Source organism: Balaenoptera physalus, assembly GCF_965194825.1.
Source record: "Balaenoptera physalus genome assembly, chromosome: 4".
Classification (NCBI taxonomy): domain Eukaryota; kingdom Metazoa; phylum Chordata; class Mammalia; order Artiodactyla; family Balaenopteridae; genus Balaenoptera; species Balaenoptera physalus.
This window is the reverse complement of record NC_138891.1, coordinates 58,739,224-58,757,755: the sequence shown is the minus strand read 5'-3', so window position 1 is coordinate 58,757,755 and position 18,532 is coordinate 58,739,224. Positions and strand designations below refer to the sequence as shown.

Sequence of the window (18,532 nt, the reverse complement as noted above, 5' to 3'; positions counted from 1 at the left end):
TAAAAAAAAACCCAGGCATTACTTATTTAAGGCTTGTTTTTCTGAAAATCAAATTCCTGAAGCTGGATGTATATTAAAAAAGTATAAAGACAGAATTACCAATAAAGTAGTTGAATGGCTAGGTTACATAGTTATGAAAAACATCCCAAGGACAAACCTTAGATTTTTATGTAACATGGTGTAATGGAAACATAACTACACTGGAAGCCAAATAACTTGGATTCCACTCCTGTCTGCTATAACTGGTTTTGGGACCCTGGCCTAATAATAACCTAAGTTTCTGTTTCTATAAGAAACTTAAGAAAACTAGAGGGTGTAGACCAGATGGTTTCTAATGTTTTCTTCCAATTTCATTATAATTTTAAATCTTCTAAGAAACATTTACATCAGACAGCTCTACCCAGAATGTGATAAGCAGATGGAATGGTAGTTTCTAGGAATACAGGTATGCACATATAACAACATGGTGGAAATAAAAATGATTGGTTTTGAAAAACTTGTTGCTGCCACCATTCTCAAAACAGACTGAACTCCCATGGGTCTTGAAGTAAAAAAAAACACTGTGGGTCATAAATCAGTCTTTTCAACTCTATCAGTATTTCTGAATGACAATATAGTTTGTCAGCAGCAGTGTTTATTATATTTGAGGTCAATGATGCACAAAATGCTATCTCCTTGATACTATAAAAAGCTGTTACTGAACTGTAGTTGTTGTGCCTCTCCCTCACTCACCTCAGTTCATATGTTGAAGTCCTGGGCCCCAGTACATCAAAATATGAACTTATTTGGGTATAGTGTCTTTATCAAGTTAAAATGAGGTTATCAGGGTGGGCCCTAATCCAATGACTGGTTGGTTCCTTGTAAAAGGGGCAAAGTTGGAAACAGACTTGCACTCAGGGAGAAGACCATGTGAACATGAAGACAGCCACGTACAAGCCAAGGAGAGTAGTGGGGAAGAGATCCTTCTCTCACAGCTCTCAGAAGCAATCAACTATGCTAATATTTCAATTTTGAATTTCTAGCCTCTAGAACTGTGAGGTAATAAATTTCTATTGTTTAAGCTACTCAGTTTGTGAAAATTTGTTATGGTAGCCACAGGAAACTAATATAGAAGATTGATTTACCACTATCGTAAGTAATCTATACATTTTCATACAGCAACCCCTATCTCCCACATCTTCCTATTTCTATTTTAATACTTCAGTGGGTTTTCTCAGAAAATGATTTGATATCATAAGTTCAGGCATGACTTTGCAGTTGCATAACTGAAAATGAAATGTGAACAGATTATAACTTGTTTATTCATTTATAAATGAGTTATGAAATGTTACTTTATTGTCGAACCCCTTACCAGTTCCTCCCCCTTTAAAATTATTTAGCACATAGATGGGGTTAAAGTAGAATAAGAATTAAAAAAAGACTGCCAAGAAAACCATATCTCTCCTTACCATAACACTGGCCTCCTAGTGTCACTGAAAGAATCACACAGATGGGGAGTTCATTGATTGTCTTGGGGATAATAATTGTTGGGGAATGCAAAAGGAGGGTCTGGATCTTATTAATGGGAGTATCAGTGGACTTAAGTGCGTATTATGTTGCACTTTAGTTCTGATAGTACAGTACTTCAATGACTTCATACATGAAAAACTGATTTTGTTTTTTTGAGTTTAAAGAAGAAAAAGTTTACAGCACCTATGTTTACGGAAGGAAAACTATAGTCTAATTTCTTCAGTACATCTGTTTCTTATCAATTTATGAAATCAGAGAACATGCAAGAAACATGATAGTCACCAAAAGTGGTTAAAACTACCAACTACAATACATTGAAAATACCACATTTAGGATACAATTATATACTGAAAAAGATAGCAATGCCAAGAAAAAAAATTTAAAAAGATCTTGTTAAAAACAGTTCTCATAAGTTGAGTTTAAAATCATCCATTTTAACATCTGCAAAAAAGTCAAATTTATTATTTTACATCAACATTATGGAAATTAAAGAGAACAATCAAGTTGTCTCATGGACCGGAAGGTGACTTATTAATTCCCTTTCATTTCCAAACCTCATTAAGCAATCACTACATTTATGAGGTAAATCAGCCGAATGCTTGAAATCTAGATGAATTTTAAGATCTTCAATCTGTCCTGTTGAATATTCACAATATTGACATAAATAAATCCCTTCAGATAAATGTGAATTTAAATGTTTGCAATATTCTAGCATACTTGAAAAGCCTTTCCCACAGTCATCACAAACATGAGGAAAAATTTTAGTATGTTCAATAGCAACATGCCTGTTAACATTTGTATGAAGTCTACTCCGAAACCCACATACTTGACATACAAAGAAGTTTTTACATTTGTCAAATGTAATTTTGCTTAAGAGGCTGTACTGTCCATGTTCTCCATTGTTATACTTATCACTTAACTCTATTAATTTACATGCATGCTCATTTACCACATGGCTATGCAAGTCTTCTGGATCATTCGTTTCATGTTCACAGAACTGACACAAGTACTGTTCATCACAGCTGTGCTCCTGGAAATGTAGGTAGAGTTCACTGCTTGAGGAGAACTGTACGTCACACTGCTCACACCAATAAAGGTGATCACTAAAATGGGTGTCTGCAATGTGCTGGCTGAGGTTCTCAAAAATTACTGTCTTATAATCACAGTATTTACAAATGTAGGGATCCTCCTCATGCAGTTTGGCATGTTCGATCAGGAGCATGTTGGTAGAGAAACTTTCTTTGCATACTCGACAGACATTTGAATCAGTACGCTTATGCTTCAAGATCATATGCTGCTTTAAATCAGAAAAATATTTGCTGTTGAACTCACAAAGTTCACATTTATAGAGGCCACTGCTATTAGCTCTCAGTAAAGGCCATTTCTGCTGGGCAGTCACATTAAAAGCTTGGCTCTTGTCAAGAATTTTGCAAAGTTTAGCTGGTGGCTCTTCATCAGTTTGGTCTTGGAGACTCTCAGAGGAATTGTTTTCTGTCTCTATATCATAATCTTCAGAAATTGCATGCACTTCCGCAGCAATTGGAACATCTTCAGCAGTGTGAACTTCTATAGGGCTCTCCTCTTGAGTTTGCTGGTTGACTGATTCAGGGGAGTCGCACTCTTCATCACAAATTTCAATATCAGTAGATTTTTCTAAAAAGTAAAACAAGCCTATTATTATTATTATTACTAAATAAGACCTACTAAATAAGTCATTGGCAAAAACAAATTTATTTTACTTATTATTTTTTCACTGATCTATATAAAATGTGCAAATTCTATTAATTACTTTCCCTTACCTGTAGAAAAGGCAGTGTGGTCTAGAATTCTAAGTACAGGACTGGGAACCAGGTAGTTTTGATTTCTGTTTCTGGCCTTGATTCCATCTGTAAATTTTGGCAAGTCATTTGATGTCTCTGTATCAGAATCATCATCTGTGAAAAGGGATTTGGAAAAATATTTATTATTTATATCAAAGCATTAAACATTATTATAAAACAAAGTACCAATGTTTTAAAATATAATTTAGAATTCCAACAGAACTAAGGACCTAGATTTAGCTATGAAAAGCTTTGTTATCTGTGTACCACAGATACATAGAAAATCTGTCCTAACAAGCAACTACTTTTGCTTCCATACCCTATTTGGACTAGAATACACTTTTTAAAGTTACTTGGGAATTTTAACTTGAAATTACTGAGTTTGAGTCAGTCTTTATTCCCTCAGCTCAGCCCCAATGTTTTATTTATTTATTTTTTAACATTTTTATTGGAGTACAATTGCTTTACAATGGTGTGTTAGTTTCTGCTTTATAACAAAGTGAATCAGTTATACATATACATATGTTCCCATATCTCTTCCCTCTTGCGCCTCCCTCCCTCCCACCCTCCCTATCCCACCCCTCTAGGTGGTCACAAAGCACCGAGCTGATCTCCCTGTGCTATGCAGCTGCTTCCCACTAGCTATATATTTTACATTTGGTAGTGTATATATGTCCATGCCACTCTCTTTGTCACAGCTTCCCCTTCCCCATATCCTCAAGTCCATTCTCTAGTAGGTCTGTGTCTTTATTCCCATCTTGCCCCTAGGTTCTTCATGACCATTTTTTTTTTCTTTTTAGATTCCATATATATCTGTTAGCATACGGTTTCATTTTTCTCTTTCTGACTTACTTCACTGTGTATTACAGACTCTTGGTCCATCCACCTCACTACAAATAACTCAACTTCGTTTCTTTTTATGGCTGAGTAATATTTCATTGTATGTATGTGCTGCATCTTCTTTATCCATTCATCTGTCGATGGACACTTAGGTTGCTTCCATGTCCTGGCTATTGTAAATAGAGCTGCAATGAACATTTTGGTACATGACTCTTTTTTTTTTAAATTTTATTTATTTATTTATTTGTTTATGGCTGTGTTGGGTTTTCGTTTCTGTGCGAGGGCTTTCTCTAGTTGCGGCAAGCGGGGGCCACTCTTCATCGCAGTGCGCGGGCCTCTCACTATCGCGGCCTCTCCTGTTGTGGAGCACAGGCTCCAGACGCGCAGGCTCAGTAGTTGTGGCTCACGGACCCAGCTGCTCCGCGGCATGTGGGATCTTCCCAGACCAGGGCTCAAACCCGTGTTCCCTGCATTGGCAGGCAGATTCTCAACCACTGTGCCACCAGGGAAGCCCCGTGACTCTTTTTGAATTATGGTTTTCTCAGGGTATATGCCCAGTAGTGGGACTGCTGGGTTGTATGATACTTCTATTTTTAGTTTTTTAAGGAACCTCCATACTGTTCTCCATAGTGCTTGTATCAATTTACATTCCCACCAACAGTGCAAGAGGGTTCCCTTTCCTCCACATCCTCTCCAGCATTTATTGTTTGTACATTTTTTGATGATGGCCATTCTGACCGGTGTGAGATGATATCACATTGTAGTTTTGATTTGCATTTCTCTAATGATTAATGATGTTGAACATTCTTTCATGTGTTTGTTGGCAATCTGTATATCTTCTTTGGAGAAATGTCTATTTAGGTCTTCTGCCCATTTTTGGATTGGGTTTTTTTTTGATATTGAGCTGCATGAGCTGCTTTTAAATTTTGGAGATTAATCCTTTGTCAGTTGTTTCATTTGCAAATATTTTCTCCCATTCTGAGGGTTGTCTTTTCAGCTTGTTTATGGTTTCCATTGCTGTGCAAAAACTTTTAAGTTTTATTAGGTCTCATTTGTTTATTTTTGTTTTTATTTCCATTTCTCTAGGAGGTGGGTCAAAAAGGATCTTGCTGTGATTTATGTCATAGTGTTCTGCCTATGTTTTCCTCTAAGAGTTTGACAGTGTCTGGCCTTACATTTAGGTCTTTAATCCATTTTGAGTTTATTTTTGTGTATGGTGTTAGGGAGTGTTCTAATTTCATTCTCTTACATGTAGCTGTCCAGTTTTCCCAGCACCACTTATTGAAGAGGCTGTCTTTTCTCCATTGTGTATTCTTGCCTCCTTTATCAAAGATACGGTGACCATATGTGCATGGGTTTATCTCTGGGCTTTCTATCCTGTTCCATTGATCTATATTTCTGTTTTGTGTACCATACTGTCTTGATTACTGTAGCTTGGTAGTATAGTCTGAAGTCTGGGAGCCTGATTCCTCCAGCTCTGTTTTTCTTTCTCAAGATTGCTTTGGCTATTCAGGGTCTTTTGTGTTTCCATACAAATTGTGAACTTTTTTGTTCTAGTTCTGTGAAAAATGCCATTGGTAGTTTGATAGGGATTGCATTGAATCTGTAGATTGCTTTGGGTAGTAGAGTCATTTTCACAATGTTGATTCTTCCAATCCAAGAATATGGTATCTCTCTCCACCTATTTGTATCATCTTTAATTTCTTTCATCAGTGTCTTATAATTTTCTGCATACAGGTCTTTTGTCTCCTTAGGTAGGTTTATTCCTAGGTATTTTATTCTATTTGTTGTAATGGTAAATGGAAGTGTTTTCTTAATTTCACTTTCAGATTTTTCATCATTAGTGTATAGGAATGCAAGAGATTTCTGTGCATTAATTTTGTATCCTGCTACTTCACCAAATTCATTGATTAGCTCTAGCAGTTTTCTGGTAGCATCTTTAGGATTCTCTATGTATAGTATGTCATCTGCAAACAGTGACAGCTTTACTTCTTTTTTTCCGATTTGGATTCCTTTTATTTCTTTTTCTTCTCTGATTGCTGTGGCTAAAACTTCCAAAACTATGTTGAATAATAGTGGTGAGAGTGGGCAGCCTTGTCTTGTTCCTGATCTTAGTGGAAATGGTTTCAGTTTTTCACCATTGAGGACGATGTTGGCTGTGGGTTTGTCATATATGGCCTTTATTATGTTGAGGAAAGTTCCCTCTATGCCTACTTTCTGGAGGGTTTTTATCATACATGGGTGTTGAATTTTGTCGAAAGCTTTCTCTGCATCTATTGAGATGATGATATGATTTTTCTCTTTCAATTTGTTAACGCCCCAATGTTTTAAAGTTAACATGGACAAGCTGAAATGCCAGTCAATAGAGAAAACTGCACTTCAACATCAGGTCTTTCTTAAACAGACTTTATGTTTTAGAAGTTTCAGATTTACAGAAAAAAAAAAAAAGACAGTACAGAGAATTCCCATATATCCTGCATTCAGTTTCTCCACTATTAACATCTTACATTAACATTTGTTACAATTAATGACCAATACTGGTAAGTTGTTATTAACTAAAGTCCATACTTCATCCAGATATCCTTGGTTTTTACATAACCTCCTTTTTCTGTTCCAGGCTCCCAACCAGGATACATACCATTTAGTTGTCATGTCTCTACGCTACTGTTAACTGTGGTAGTTTCTCAGACTTCCCTTGTTTTCGAAGACCATGACAATTTTGAGGAGACTGGTAAGGTATTTTGCAGGATGTCCCACTAATGAACTTTGTTTTTTTTTCATGATTAGACTGTGATTATGGATCATTGGGAAGGAAACACAGAGGCAAACTATAATTTTTATCGCATCATATCAAGAGTACATACTGTTAACGTGGTTTATCACTGCTGACGTTGAACTTGATAACTGGGGTATTTATCAGGTTTCTCCACTGTAAAGTCACTTTTTTACTTTCCATACTCTATGCTTGGAATTAAGTCACTAAGTGCAGTCCATACTTAAGGAGTGGAAAGTTATGCTCCACCTCCTTGAGTGAGGAGTATCTACATAAATAATTTGGAATTCTTCTGTACAGATTTGTTTCCTCTCCCTTAAATCAGCCATTTCTCCAAGAAGCCCTCGTTCCTTTTATTGGAAAATGGTATTAGAAACCAAGATCTGGGCACTGGATGTGCTCATTGTTACTGGGCTGTCATTTCTGTTAGGCCCCCTCAGCTAACAAAGCAAAAAATATGTGCATGTACACTACCATGTATATATAGATATACCCATAAATGTTTCTGTATGTAACCATTTGTGTGTATATTAAGCCAAACATGAGTTCATACTGATGTCTCTGACTCTGCATGTTCTTTTTTTAAAATTTATTTTTAAAAAGTATTTATTTATTTATTTATTTGGCTGCACTGGGTCTTAGTTGCAGTACGTGGGATCTTTTAGTTGCAGCATGCAGCCTCTTAGTTGTAGCATGTGGGATCTAGTTTCCTGACCAGGGATTGAACCCGGGCCCCCTGCACTGGGAGCACGGAGTCTTAACCACTAGAGCACCAGGGAAATCTCTGCATGTTCTTTAAATAATTTATGTTTCTGTGCCTATAATAGGAGCTCACGGGAACTGGGGGTTTTGATTATTTCAGAGGAAGAAGAGAGCAAATGCAAGTTACTATTCATCTAATGCTCTAGAAAAGAGGAGTCAATAGAAGATACAAGATTGAAAATGACCAAATCCTTCACCCTCTGTTCTTTCCTTCCATTAGCTCTCCAGACTGAAAGGTATAGCTGAGTGGAAGAACTGTGTGTAACAGTATTCTTCACCTTTCATCATAAATGGTCCAAACTCTGGGTCATTCCTGCTTTGCCACTGATTCCTAGCTGATTAAAATTGATTTAGGAGGACCTGTTTTTGATTTATATCTCTGAAATAATGTTAAAAATTAAAATTCACTTTCTTACACAAAACTCTTTTGTCTTCTTAAGTTTAAACACTTGCCCATTTTGAAATCATCACTTTCACCCACATTTTCAAAAAAGAAATGAAAAATTATAAAAGCAACTTAATGAAAAATATTTTGGAAAATTTAGATATACCTTTGTTGTCAAAATATTTTAAGTCTGGTTGTCTCATAGAACAAACACTGTAACAATGATCAGAAAAAATGCCATTGAATCCATCTGCAATTCTGCTTATTCCAGAGGAATCTGAAAACAAAATTTTAAAAATTTCAAGCATACTGAACATATATACATTTAATGACACCCATCTCTTTATCCAACATATATAAAATTTCATAGTATTTGTAACAAAGTATTAACATTTCCCTCAATTCTCAAGGCTTTTATAATTCAGATCTGACACTGACTTTGAGCTTTGAAAGAACCATAAATTATACAATTTAAAATATATACTTTGAAGAACACAAAGATACATTTGCCTTGGTCAGAATCCCACAAAATATAAATATGCAATATACGTGTTAATTGCAAAAAAAAAAAAAAAAAAAAAACCCAAAAAAACCCCAAAAAACAAAACAAACAAAAAAAATTACAAAAAAAAATCCCAAAAATAACAAACCAAAAAAAACATTGAATTAACTACCAAGAAGATCTGCCATGTACTGTAGGAAAAGCATAACACATAGGAGAAAGTTTGAGGACCAGTTAGGGCCCTGAATACAGTCATTTCAACTCTTGCCTGGGAAGTGCCAGTAAGCAGTAAACCAGGCTTAATTTCCTCAGATATGAAAAATGTGTAAGTTGGGTTGGTTAACAGGTATACCTGAGACTGCCCCAAGTATATGCATGTGGGTTGCATTTGTTACAGATGGCCAAAGACATCTTATTTGCTAAGACAGCAGAGCCAACCTCAAAGAAAGGATATAAAATTACACAATCAAAATGAAATTCATATTTCTGAAAATAATGTACAAGATAAAGTATTTTCCCAATGATGCAAAATATCTTCCACCAAGATTATTGCTGTGCCTTAAGCACAAGCTTGGGAATCACACAGGCAAATATCAATTATGCTGTATAAGTATGTAACCTCAGATACCTAATTTTAAATATCTATAAACCACGAAGTTGTGAGGATTAAACAATGTCTGCAAAGTTCTGATGTGTGCCTAGCACATGGCAGACATTGAGAAATATATTTTCAGACAATTTATTTAAAGTTTACTCTTACCTAAAAGTTGACCCAGATATTTAACTCTTATCAGATCATTTATGAGAAAATGATGGAAACACAACTGCATGGGAATACACGGCCTAACTTTTAAATAATTTAATCACACACTGACCTGAATAACGAGAAGGGTGTAAAGTCTTCCTTTTTCTTTTTTTAGGATATTCATTCATATCTTTTTAATCTAAAAATGGAAAAATTTAACAAATATATCACAACTGTTAATATTGTTGTAAAATTTTCTTCTAACCAAATAATTTATTGGCAATAGGAAGTATGAAAATCCACTTCATAAGAGAAATGTTAAACAATCCTTCTGCTTACATTTTGGATTTATTTTTCTGATCAAGTTTAAATGCAGGACACCAAGTTCTGTTTTCTTTCTTACTGAGGTCGAGAACTCCTTTTCAAATATGGATGCAATTGTAAAAACTGGATAATAACATAAGCCTTATGCTTAAATTATTTTTTATAGAAGACAAATTGTGCCTATGGCACCAAATTAAGAGTTTTACAGGTACATTTCTTACAGTTGGGAATATTTTGACACAGTTTTGAAGCCACAGGTAGATACATTCCCTCAAAAAAATACTGTCACAAATCTGTATTGATGCCCTGGCTTCAGGAAAAAAACCAAAAAAACACAAAACTCATTGTATAGAAGCTCAGAATATAATTTTCAAGAAAAAAATCCTTTTCTGACTTATGAGGTCACATTCAACATTCTGTCGAGAACAAAAGAGTATGGCAGCCACTGAATGATTAAATTCCAACAGACTGTTATAGAATTGACTAATTAGTTTTACTACATCCCACTTACTTGATATAATTCTTAATACTGGAGTGAGGAAAAATGAATTACAGGAAGTTTTCACAGATGGTAAAAAAAATGCCTGTAGAAAAAAACATGACAAAAGTCATAAGAGCAAAAATGTAGTTCATTTCTGAGACTCAAGAATACAATGGTGGACTTCCCTGGTGGCGCAGTGGTTAAGAATCTGCCTGCCAATGCAGGGCACATGGGTTTGAGCCCAGGTCCGGGAAGATCCCACATGCTGTGGAGCGACTAAGCCCATGTGCCACAACTACTGAGCCTGCGCTTAGAGCCCTTGAGCCACAACTACTGAGCCAGCGTGCCACAACGACTGAAGCCTGTGCGCCTAGAGCCCATGCTCCACAACAAGAGAAGCCACTGCAGTGAGAAGCCCGCACACTGCAACGAAGAGTAGCCCCCGCTCGCTGCAACTAGAGAAAGCCTGTGTGCAACAGCAAAGACCAAACGCAGCCTAAATAAATAAATAAATAAAATTAGTTAAAAAAAAAAAAAAGAATACAATGGTACCAGATCTTAGTCAACTAGAAAGCTATACAGAATTAACTCAAGTACAATATTCTTTTGAACATACTGTATTAAGTACTAAAACTTGTATAAATCCATAAATATGTGACTATATGTAAATATGTGTCACATTTTGTTGAAATGAATTTACCTTCTAAAGCTATAGTTGTATCTTAACACCAAAATAGGAATATAAATCTCATTAATTTATTCAGCCACAGTGAAAGCCAATATAATGCAGGCCAACTCCAAATTAGACTTTAAACTGTTTAAATCCTTATAGATTATTTAATAAAGAATAATAATCATTTGAGCACCAATTATGTACCATGCTGTGTACATTATTTTATTTAACCCTATGACTTGCAAAATCCACAACACTCTCAAAATCGCTATTCTTTACCCTTTGTTACTGATGAGGAAACTGAGGCATAAATTTAAGTCAGTGGAATACTTAATAAGTGACAGGGCTGGGATTTGAACAAAGATCTGATTTTGAAGACCATGCTTTCAATCCCTTTATTTTAGTTGTGGAAACAAATAGGGAGATAAAGTGATCACCCCAATTCAAGTAATAGATTAGTGTCAGAATCAGAACTGCCTACTCCATTTCAGATTAGTGTTCTTCCCACTGTAGCAGTGGGAAAGTAAGGAATGTCAAGAAAAAAAATGCATTGTGAAGTCTTCTCTACCAGCTTATAAACTGCTTTTCTTATCACCACAGTGATATACTATATAGCAGGTAGAACTTGGCATCATTACTAAGACCATCTCATTTCTAGTGGTAAGGAACTTGAGGTGAACATACTGTTTTTGCTGCTTCACTAAGTTCTGGGTATATCAGCACTACACGTGCTGTGATACTACACTTATAGTGCTGTTGAGTTTATTGCAAATTTTCCTTATTTTATTTGATCTTCACAACAATCCTGTGAAGTACATAGAAGGGCTACTGTCAAATCCACTCCAATTTTACTGATGAGGAAACAAACTCAGGGAAAGTCAAGTCAACAAAGTAGCAGAACCAGAGATGAAAAAGCATGTCTTCTGACTTCTGGGTTTTGAACAACTAACTGTGTGAGTAAATCGTCATTTCTAATCACTGCTACCAGAGAGTTACGTCTTGCTTCCAGTTCTTACTCAGCCACCAACTGGGAGGAGGGGAAGGGAATCACCCAAAGAAACTGACAACCATGATTTACAGAAATGGTATCAATATATATAATGCCTCACCTAACAACACAAATAGCATTCCTTGAGCCCACCCCCATCAAGTGCATTAAAAAAGAAAAAAAAGAAAAGCTGTTTTCATATTTATGTAATAAACTAAAATCTCAAGACTTATTCCTAATACCTTTTGTACACTTCCAGAATTTACACAGCTAAAACCTTTATACTTCATGTTCTAAATGTTCTACAAGTATCAGATAGAACACTGAACACTGTCAGCCGAGCATGTTAAATACTTCAAATTCTTTCAAAAAAGCAAGAAAAGGAAACGAAGCATGGCATTAGAATTAATGTTGCAAGCTGGCCTGGATTCAGACTGTCAGGTGGAAGGAATAAGATTACCTTGATCAGCAATTGTTTGACTCCTACTTAGGGCGAAACAATATCCAAATGCTCACCAGACCTCCTTTAAGCCAAGATGGTAAAATGCCCACTCAAGACCAAAAATGCTAACCATCCTTCATTTCAACAAATGTTTTTAAGTGTCTTTTGCATGTATAACTGCCCTGATGAAGAAGTTTGGCTTTTTTACTTAGGTATGTCACATACACATTTGCTCACCAGTCCTCCTTTCATTGGGAAGATTCTGAACATGCACCTTTTAACTCAACTCCCCTTCCTCACTTAAAAACAAACTACAGATGTAATATACGTCACTGCAGCAAAATTAGAAAAAAATTAAAATGAATTGAATCACTTAGAATCTAGTCATCCAGAAAAACCACTGTTAACATTTTGGTGCATACACACCTAGACATTTTTCTCCTGCTAAGGTATTCACAAATATTTTACGTTTACAAAAAGAAAATCACGCCATCCAAAACATATTTTTTTAAAAAGCAACTTACAAGACACTCGTCAGCATCTTTCCACCTGTCATTTTTTTTCAACAATAAAAACGTCTAAGTACAAAACACACTACAGATAATAGGCAGTCAGCACTTACATCAAAGGTTTCAACCTTTCTAAGGCCTTTCATGCAATGTAAAATATTCTCTTTCTAATTGGTATAAACGTAAGACAAGCATTTACAATAAAAAGCTACAGTTTTCTTCTAAAGAGTTTTAAAAGCACGTTCTTTTCCACCTTCATTTTGAAACAAGTATATATTTTCCAGATTTTAAAAGAAATGAAACACAAAAATGCCACAGGAAAACTTGAACTAGAACCCACACTGTATGTCCAATTTAGTGTCAGTCTTTGCTTTATCTCTTTGCTAAGAGATAAACTGCCTCAAATCACTCGTGTCCCTTGGTTGTACTGAAAAAAAGACCGAAAGGAGTTATAAGCACCCTAACAAGTGGCTTACGCTATACTGGCTGGAGACTTACAGCCGGGACCGAGGCTTGAAGGTTGAGGCTAGAGGCGCGGTCAAGGAACGCGCCGCCGGAGGGTCAAGATGTCACCCGCAGGGTCTGAGGGCCAGCGTGGCACCGACGGGTGTCCCGGGCCCAGACGCCCGGAGGAGCCCCGCAGGAGCCACCGGGACCCAGCCGCCCCCACCCCGGCGCCACGCACCGGCCCCACCCGGGCCCGGCGACTAGCGGAAACTCCCAAGCCCCGACCCCAGAGGCACCTTTCGGAAAAAAACAGCGGGGGGCCGAGGCGAGCCAGGGTGGAAGCGTCCTCCACAGGGGATGGAACTGCCTTCGGGATGGGGGAGGGGAGCGCCATCCTGCCTGAAAACGAAGGCAGGATTTCAGTTTAAAAGACGCCATCCGGTCTTCCCTGCCCTCTCCCGCAGGAAGCTGCGCCCGCACGCCCGCGGCCCCTGCAGCAGTGCAGCGCCCAGCCCGCTCCGCCCTCACACTCACCAGTCCTCGGGCCCCGCCCGGCCAGCCCAGGCGCAGCTCCGAGGCGGCGGACGAGGCACCCGAGCACGTTCGGAGGGGCCGCGCAGCCCTGCCCTCGGGCGCACGGCGGCGGGCGGCGCCGCTCTAGCCCTCACGCTCCCGGGGGCTCCGACGGGCCAGCCCCACTCCCTCCCCGCGCGCCCTATGCCCTGCCTGCCAGGCCCCCGGCCCAGGCTCGGCGGCCGCACTCACCGCTTCGCGCCGCGCCTGCGCCGCACGCCTCAGGGGCCCGCCGAGAGGGCGGGGAGGGGACTAGGTGAGAGTGGGGGCAGGGGAACGGGTGGCTTGGCCTCACAGCACACCCAGCCTGGGAGGGACCACCGGCCTCAAGCGCCGGGGGTGGCCCGGCGGCCCGCCCCCACCCCGGCAGGCACCTCCGCGCGGCGGCGGGTCCCTTCCGGGCGGGGGACCGCCCTTCCCGAAACGAGCGGGCGATTCCACCCTCTAGAATTGCTCCCGGCGAGGCTGCCGAGGGAACTTTCCCCCGCCCGCCCCCGGCCCTCCCTCCCGCACGGAAGAAGTGGGAGAAGCGACGCGCGCCAGGCGGCCTTTTCCCACTAAGCTCCGCCTGGGGACGTGCCAGAATGGTCTTGCTTGGGGTAGGCAAGGCATGTGGCGTTTCAAACCCCAAAGAGGGGCCGCAGCCTATTGGGGACGAAAAGGGCAGCTGTCCACAGGGCAGGAGCGTTAAGCTCTTAAAAGGTCGTGAATCATTGTTAGGCTTTAGCCGGATTCCCTGACTCAAAAAATCTTGGTGGAATGAGTGTGAAATTATAGCGGATTGGATTAGATGATTTAACTCCTTTTCCGACCTTGAGTTTCTAGGAGCAGAGGTAGAGAGGATTAAATTAAGCGTAAATAAACTTGTGAACAGGGTGTGGTCACATGTTTAATCTTTTTGACAAAGAGTTAAGGTTGTTAGTCCCAGTTTACAAATTAGTCAAGTGAGCTTGTGAGGGTCTAGAGACTAGGTTTTATTCATTTTTGTAGCCTCAGCACCCGGTCCAAATGGATGATGAAGCCCATATGGATCATGATGTGCCCAAGGTCACTCTAAAAGTCAGGACTGCAATCTGTCTTTTTATCCATACGTCTACTGTGCTTTTCTTGCTTACCACATACTAACCAACCAACCAACCACCGGATAGTTATCATAGACTTTACTCTGACCCCTTCAACTATCTCCCAGGAGATAAAGTCATATTTGAAAGAGACACTAGTGTGTGTCTCGATTTTTTACGATTTCATAACTTTTATGTGTGTGTTAAGCCCAAATAAACGACTATTTATGAATGCTGGCATGGCCTGAATAAAGTATGAAGAGATTTAGAGGCACCTTTTAATCCTAGTATAGTAAGTTATGGCACGGAATAGGGAATTGACACAGGTTTGTGAAATTTGTAAAGGACAGTATGTTTCATTCCCTCCTCTTGGGTAGTTGGGCTGTTTCTTGACCTGATGCGGTGGAAGCCACTAGGGGGTGTTATGGAACCATTCTGAAGGCTTCTCTTTGCCAGCAGTGGTGAAACCGTGCAGCGGGCCCGGGAAGGAGATCATTTTGACCGCCAGCGCCGGCGCCTTCATTCCACTAGCGTTGTGCCCTGACAGCGAGGAACTTTTGATTTGCGCTGGCAGCTGGACATCAGCTCTCTGTTGACTAAGACGACTCTTCTGAGAGCCAACTTATAGAAAAGGTACACCTCAACTAAATTTGGACTTTATTTCTTACACCTCCCGTCTGCCTGGAACGGTAGTGTAATTAATCTATCTTCGGTTTGGAGTATGTTATTTCTTTATTGGCTTGTTAAGCATCAGGTGATGCTGATGCTGCTGTCCCAGGATCACACTTTGCGAACCACTAGCCTAAGGCTTTCCCCACCCAACCTGACATTGGGTAAATAGTACAATGCTTCTCACTATTCCACAGATAGGCTCCAGCTCTTTCTCATCTGTGTGTTTCGGTATGTTTCTTCCACCTGCAATTCCTTTCCTTTGTTTCTGTCTGTAAGATCAAGCTCACAATTTATCTCTTCTGTGAAGTCTTTGATTTCCCCTAGCGGAGATCTCTGATCACTCTTCAGAGATTTTATAGTATTTGGTGCATTAGTCCACTTATCATCAAAGATGCATTTACTGTGGAGATAATGAAGCTTTAAGCTTCAAGTCCCCGCAAGTGCATGAACCTCTTCTAGGATAAGGTACTTAATTTTGCATTTATAATGTTATTTTTCTTAAATTGGTGCCCTCAGTTGGCATAAGCTTCTGTTCTCACAAAATTTGGCTCCACCCCTGTTTATCATATTGTCTGTCCACAGACTTTGAATTCTAGTTTTATTATATTCCAGTCTGTTCCATCTCCCTGCTTAGCACAGGCATAGAGCCTCAATACAATAGTCATTGCATATCTATCTTATGTCCAGCACTGTATTCGGTACTGGGGGTACAGTATGAGCAAGATGGACATGTTCCTTGCCATGCTGGTCCTTATAGTAGAGAAGATAGGCAATGAAACAGCACTGGAATGTAATGACTAAACATATATAAGGTAAGTAAAGAGTGTATGGGAGCTCATGACAGGTGCCTAGCTTGGTCTAAGGAGGATGGGGCAGGTAAAGAGTCTAGGGATTCAGCTTGTTGAATGAATTGATAAACTCTATCCAGGTTACCTAGCCTGATGACACTAGTGTAGACCTAACTGGGCGCCATAGTCCTGACTCAAACATGAGGCAACGGCATGCCGTAGTCTTGCATCAGGGACCTCACATTCCCAACAGAGAAAACTGGACTCCGTAATTCTGAGCCATTTACACGGCAGAGGTCTTCCAAGCAGCCAGCCTAGTGCATTCAAAACCAGCAAGCCCACATCTAGCCAGCCAGTCAGTCCACTCACTTTGCTTCCTTAAAGTAGGCAGAGATAGTCTTTTGGCTCTAAAAGTCTTACTCCATTTCTTCTTCTCTGAACCTCATCTCTGGGAGTCTACCTAGACTCTGTACTAGGTCAAGTTCTCTTCTTGGCAATAAAACTTTTTCACTCAGCGCTCAATTTTCAATTGCTATTAGTCTTTATTGTTTCTTTAACTGGATGAATCAATGAATGGATGCATAAAATCAGACTAGACTTCTTTTTTAATAAATTTTTATTTATTTATTTTTGGCTGTGTTGGGTCCTCGCTTCTGTGCGAGGGCTTTCTCCAGCCGCGGCGAGCAGGGGCCACTCTTCATCGCGGTGCACGGGCCTCTCACCGTCGCAGCCTCTCCCGTTGCGGAGCACAGGCTCCAGATGCGCAGGCTCAGCAGCTGTGGCTCACGGGCTTGGCCGCTCCGCGGCATGTGGGATCCTCCCAGACCAGGGCTCGAACCTGTGTCCCCTGCACCGGCAGGCAGACTCTCAACCACTGCGCCACCAGGGAAGCGCTAGACTTATTTATTAGAATATTAATTATACCTTCCACAGTGTTTGTGTGACACTTTTCATTTTCTAGAGTATTGACTTTATTTATAGCATCTGGGAAGGAAGGTCAAGTGTTGTATCCATTTGATAAATTTGAACTCAGACACTCATACCTGTGAGGATCTGAAGGCTAAACCATGTCAAGGGAAACTGAGGTTAATAGATGATGAAAAGAAATAAATAGGTATATTTGATATCCCTAGGAAGTAAATAGGTATATTTGATATCCCTAGGAAGTAAATAGGTATATTTGATATCCCTAGGAAGTAAATAGGTATATTTGATATCCCTAGGAAGTAAATAGGTATATTTGATATCCCTGGGAAGTAAATAGGTATATTTGATATCCCTAGGAAGTAAATAGGTATATTTGATATCCCTAGGAAGTAAATACATATGTTTGATATCCCTAGGAAGAAAACTCATTGACTGGTTAGGTCTGTGGTAGGCTTTACTACTGTTAAACAGTATCCAGTTTCTGGTGCTCTCTACTCTCAGCCATACAGGTGATTTTACTCCCTGTCCTGTTTGAAGTTGGGTAGAGCCACATGACTTGCTTTGGTCATTGAAATGTCAATAGAAGTGCTATGTGTCACTCTTAGGTGGAGGCAATTCATTCCGGTGCTTGCTTCTCTAGCCCTCCCTTCCTCTGTCTGGAGAGCTATCAGGACACAAAGCAGACATGACATGAGCAAGAAACACTTTTGTTGTGTTAAATTGATAAGCTTTTGGGATTGTTTGTTATTGAAGAATCACTCTCTGGGAGTTCCCTGGTGGCCTAGTGGTTAGGATTCGGTGCTTTCACCTGCGGAGGACCAGGTTGGGGGAACCATCTCACATGCTACTCGGCGCAGCCAAAATAAATAAAATAAATAAATAAATGAAACATAAAAAAAAAAAACCCCACTGTGATTAAAAAAAATCACTTTCCATCACTGACTAAGACAAAGGCTAAATTTATACATTCCTTCATCCAGGGTGTGAGGCTAAAGAACAGAGTCTATTAAAATCTATATTCCATTAGTGTGTCTTTGGATTTTAAATTCAATTATTTATTCATTTAACGAGCATTTATTAAAGCTTACTAGTTGCAAGATAACTGTGGTAGCCACTATGGAGGGGACAATACAAAAATATGTTTTTAGTTGCTTGTATAGCAGCCTTATCAGGCCACGCTGAAAATCTATGTAAATCTCTTAGAACTCTGATTTTCTTGGAGTATTTTCATGTAGCAGTTCTCATGTCTTATACCAAGTGGTGCCCCGTAGTAAATGGTAACAGGAGCTGCTTTTGATGATCAGGAATATC

General features: G+C 39.5%; 2 protein-coding genes across 13 annotated transcripts; one reads left to right on the top strand and one right to left on the bottom strand.

The window, feature by feature from the left end:
- Positions 1-1,313: 1,313 nt before the first annotated feature.
- Positions 1,314-14,280, bottom strand: ZNF639 (zinc finger protein 639). 12 transcript variants are annotated; one of them, XM_082459003.1, is made up of 8 exons: positions 13,966-14,278; positions 13,497-13,599; positions 13,094-13,180; positions 10,172-10,244; positions 9,467-9,535; positions 8,256-8,366; positions 3,309-3,443; positions 1,314-3,162 (listed from the first exon to the last, which is right to left on the bottom strand). In XM_082459003.1, exons 5-8 carry the CDS (start codon positions 9,522-9,524, stop codon positions 2,009-2,011), a joined length of 1,458 nt encoding a protein of 485 aa, XP_082315129.1. In that variant the 5' UTR covers positions 9,525-9,535; positions 10,172-10,244; positions 13,094-13,180; positions 13,497-13,599; positions 13,966-14,278; the 3' UTR covers positions 1,314-2,008. The 12 variants fall into 12 exon arrangements, with proteins under 12 accessions (XP_082315129.1, XP_082315127.1, XP_082315126.1 ...); XM_082459001.1 differs by lacking the exon at positions 13,966-14,278 and adding an exon at positions 13,735-13,907; XM_082459000.1 differs by lacking the exon at positions 13,094-13,180.
- LOC309659609 (uncharacterized protein) lies at positions 13,320-17,519 on the top strand (the record flags this gene model as incomplete). Its single annotated transcript, XM_082459467.1, has 3 exons — positions 13,320-13,525; positions 13,665-14,029; positions 15,294-17,519. The coding sequence occupies 3 exons, from the start codon at positions 13,320-13,322 to the stop codon at positions 15,428-15,430; spliced, it is 708 nt and encodes a 235-aa protein (XP_082315593.1). The 3' UTR covers positions 15,431-17,519.
- Between the last annotated feature and the right edge of the window lie 1,013 nt (positions 17,520-18,532).

What these genes read in the sequence shown, in the direction of transcription:
- ZNF639 (XM_082458997.1), bottom strand. Translation starts at nt 9,524, where the DNA reads ATGAATGAATATCCTAAAAAAAGAAAAAGGAAGACTTTACACCCTTCT. An exon ending in ACACCCTTCTCGTTATTCAG is followed by an intron (nt 8,367 to 9,466) that starts GTCAGTGTGTGA and finishes TTTTGTTTTCAG; the next exon opens with ATTCCTCTGGAATAAGCAGA. An exon ending in CCACACTGCCTTTTCTACAG is followed by an intron (nt 3,163 to 3,308) that starts GTAAGGGAAAGT and finishes TTTACTTTTTAG; the next exon opens with AAAAATCTACTGATATTGAA.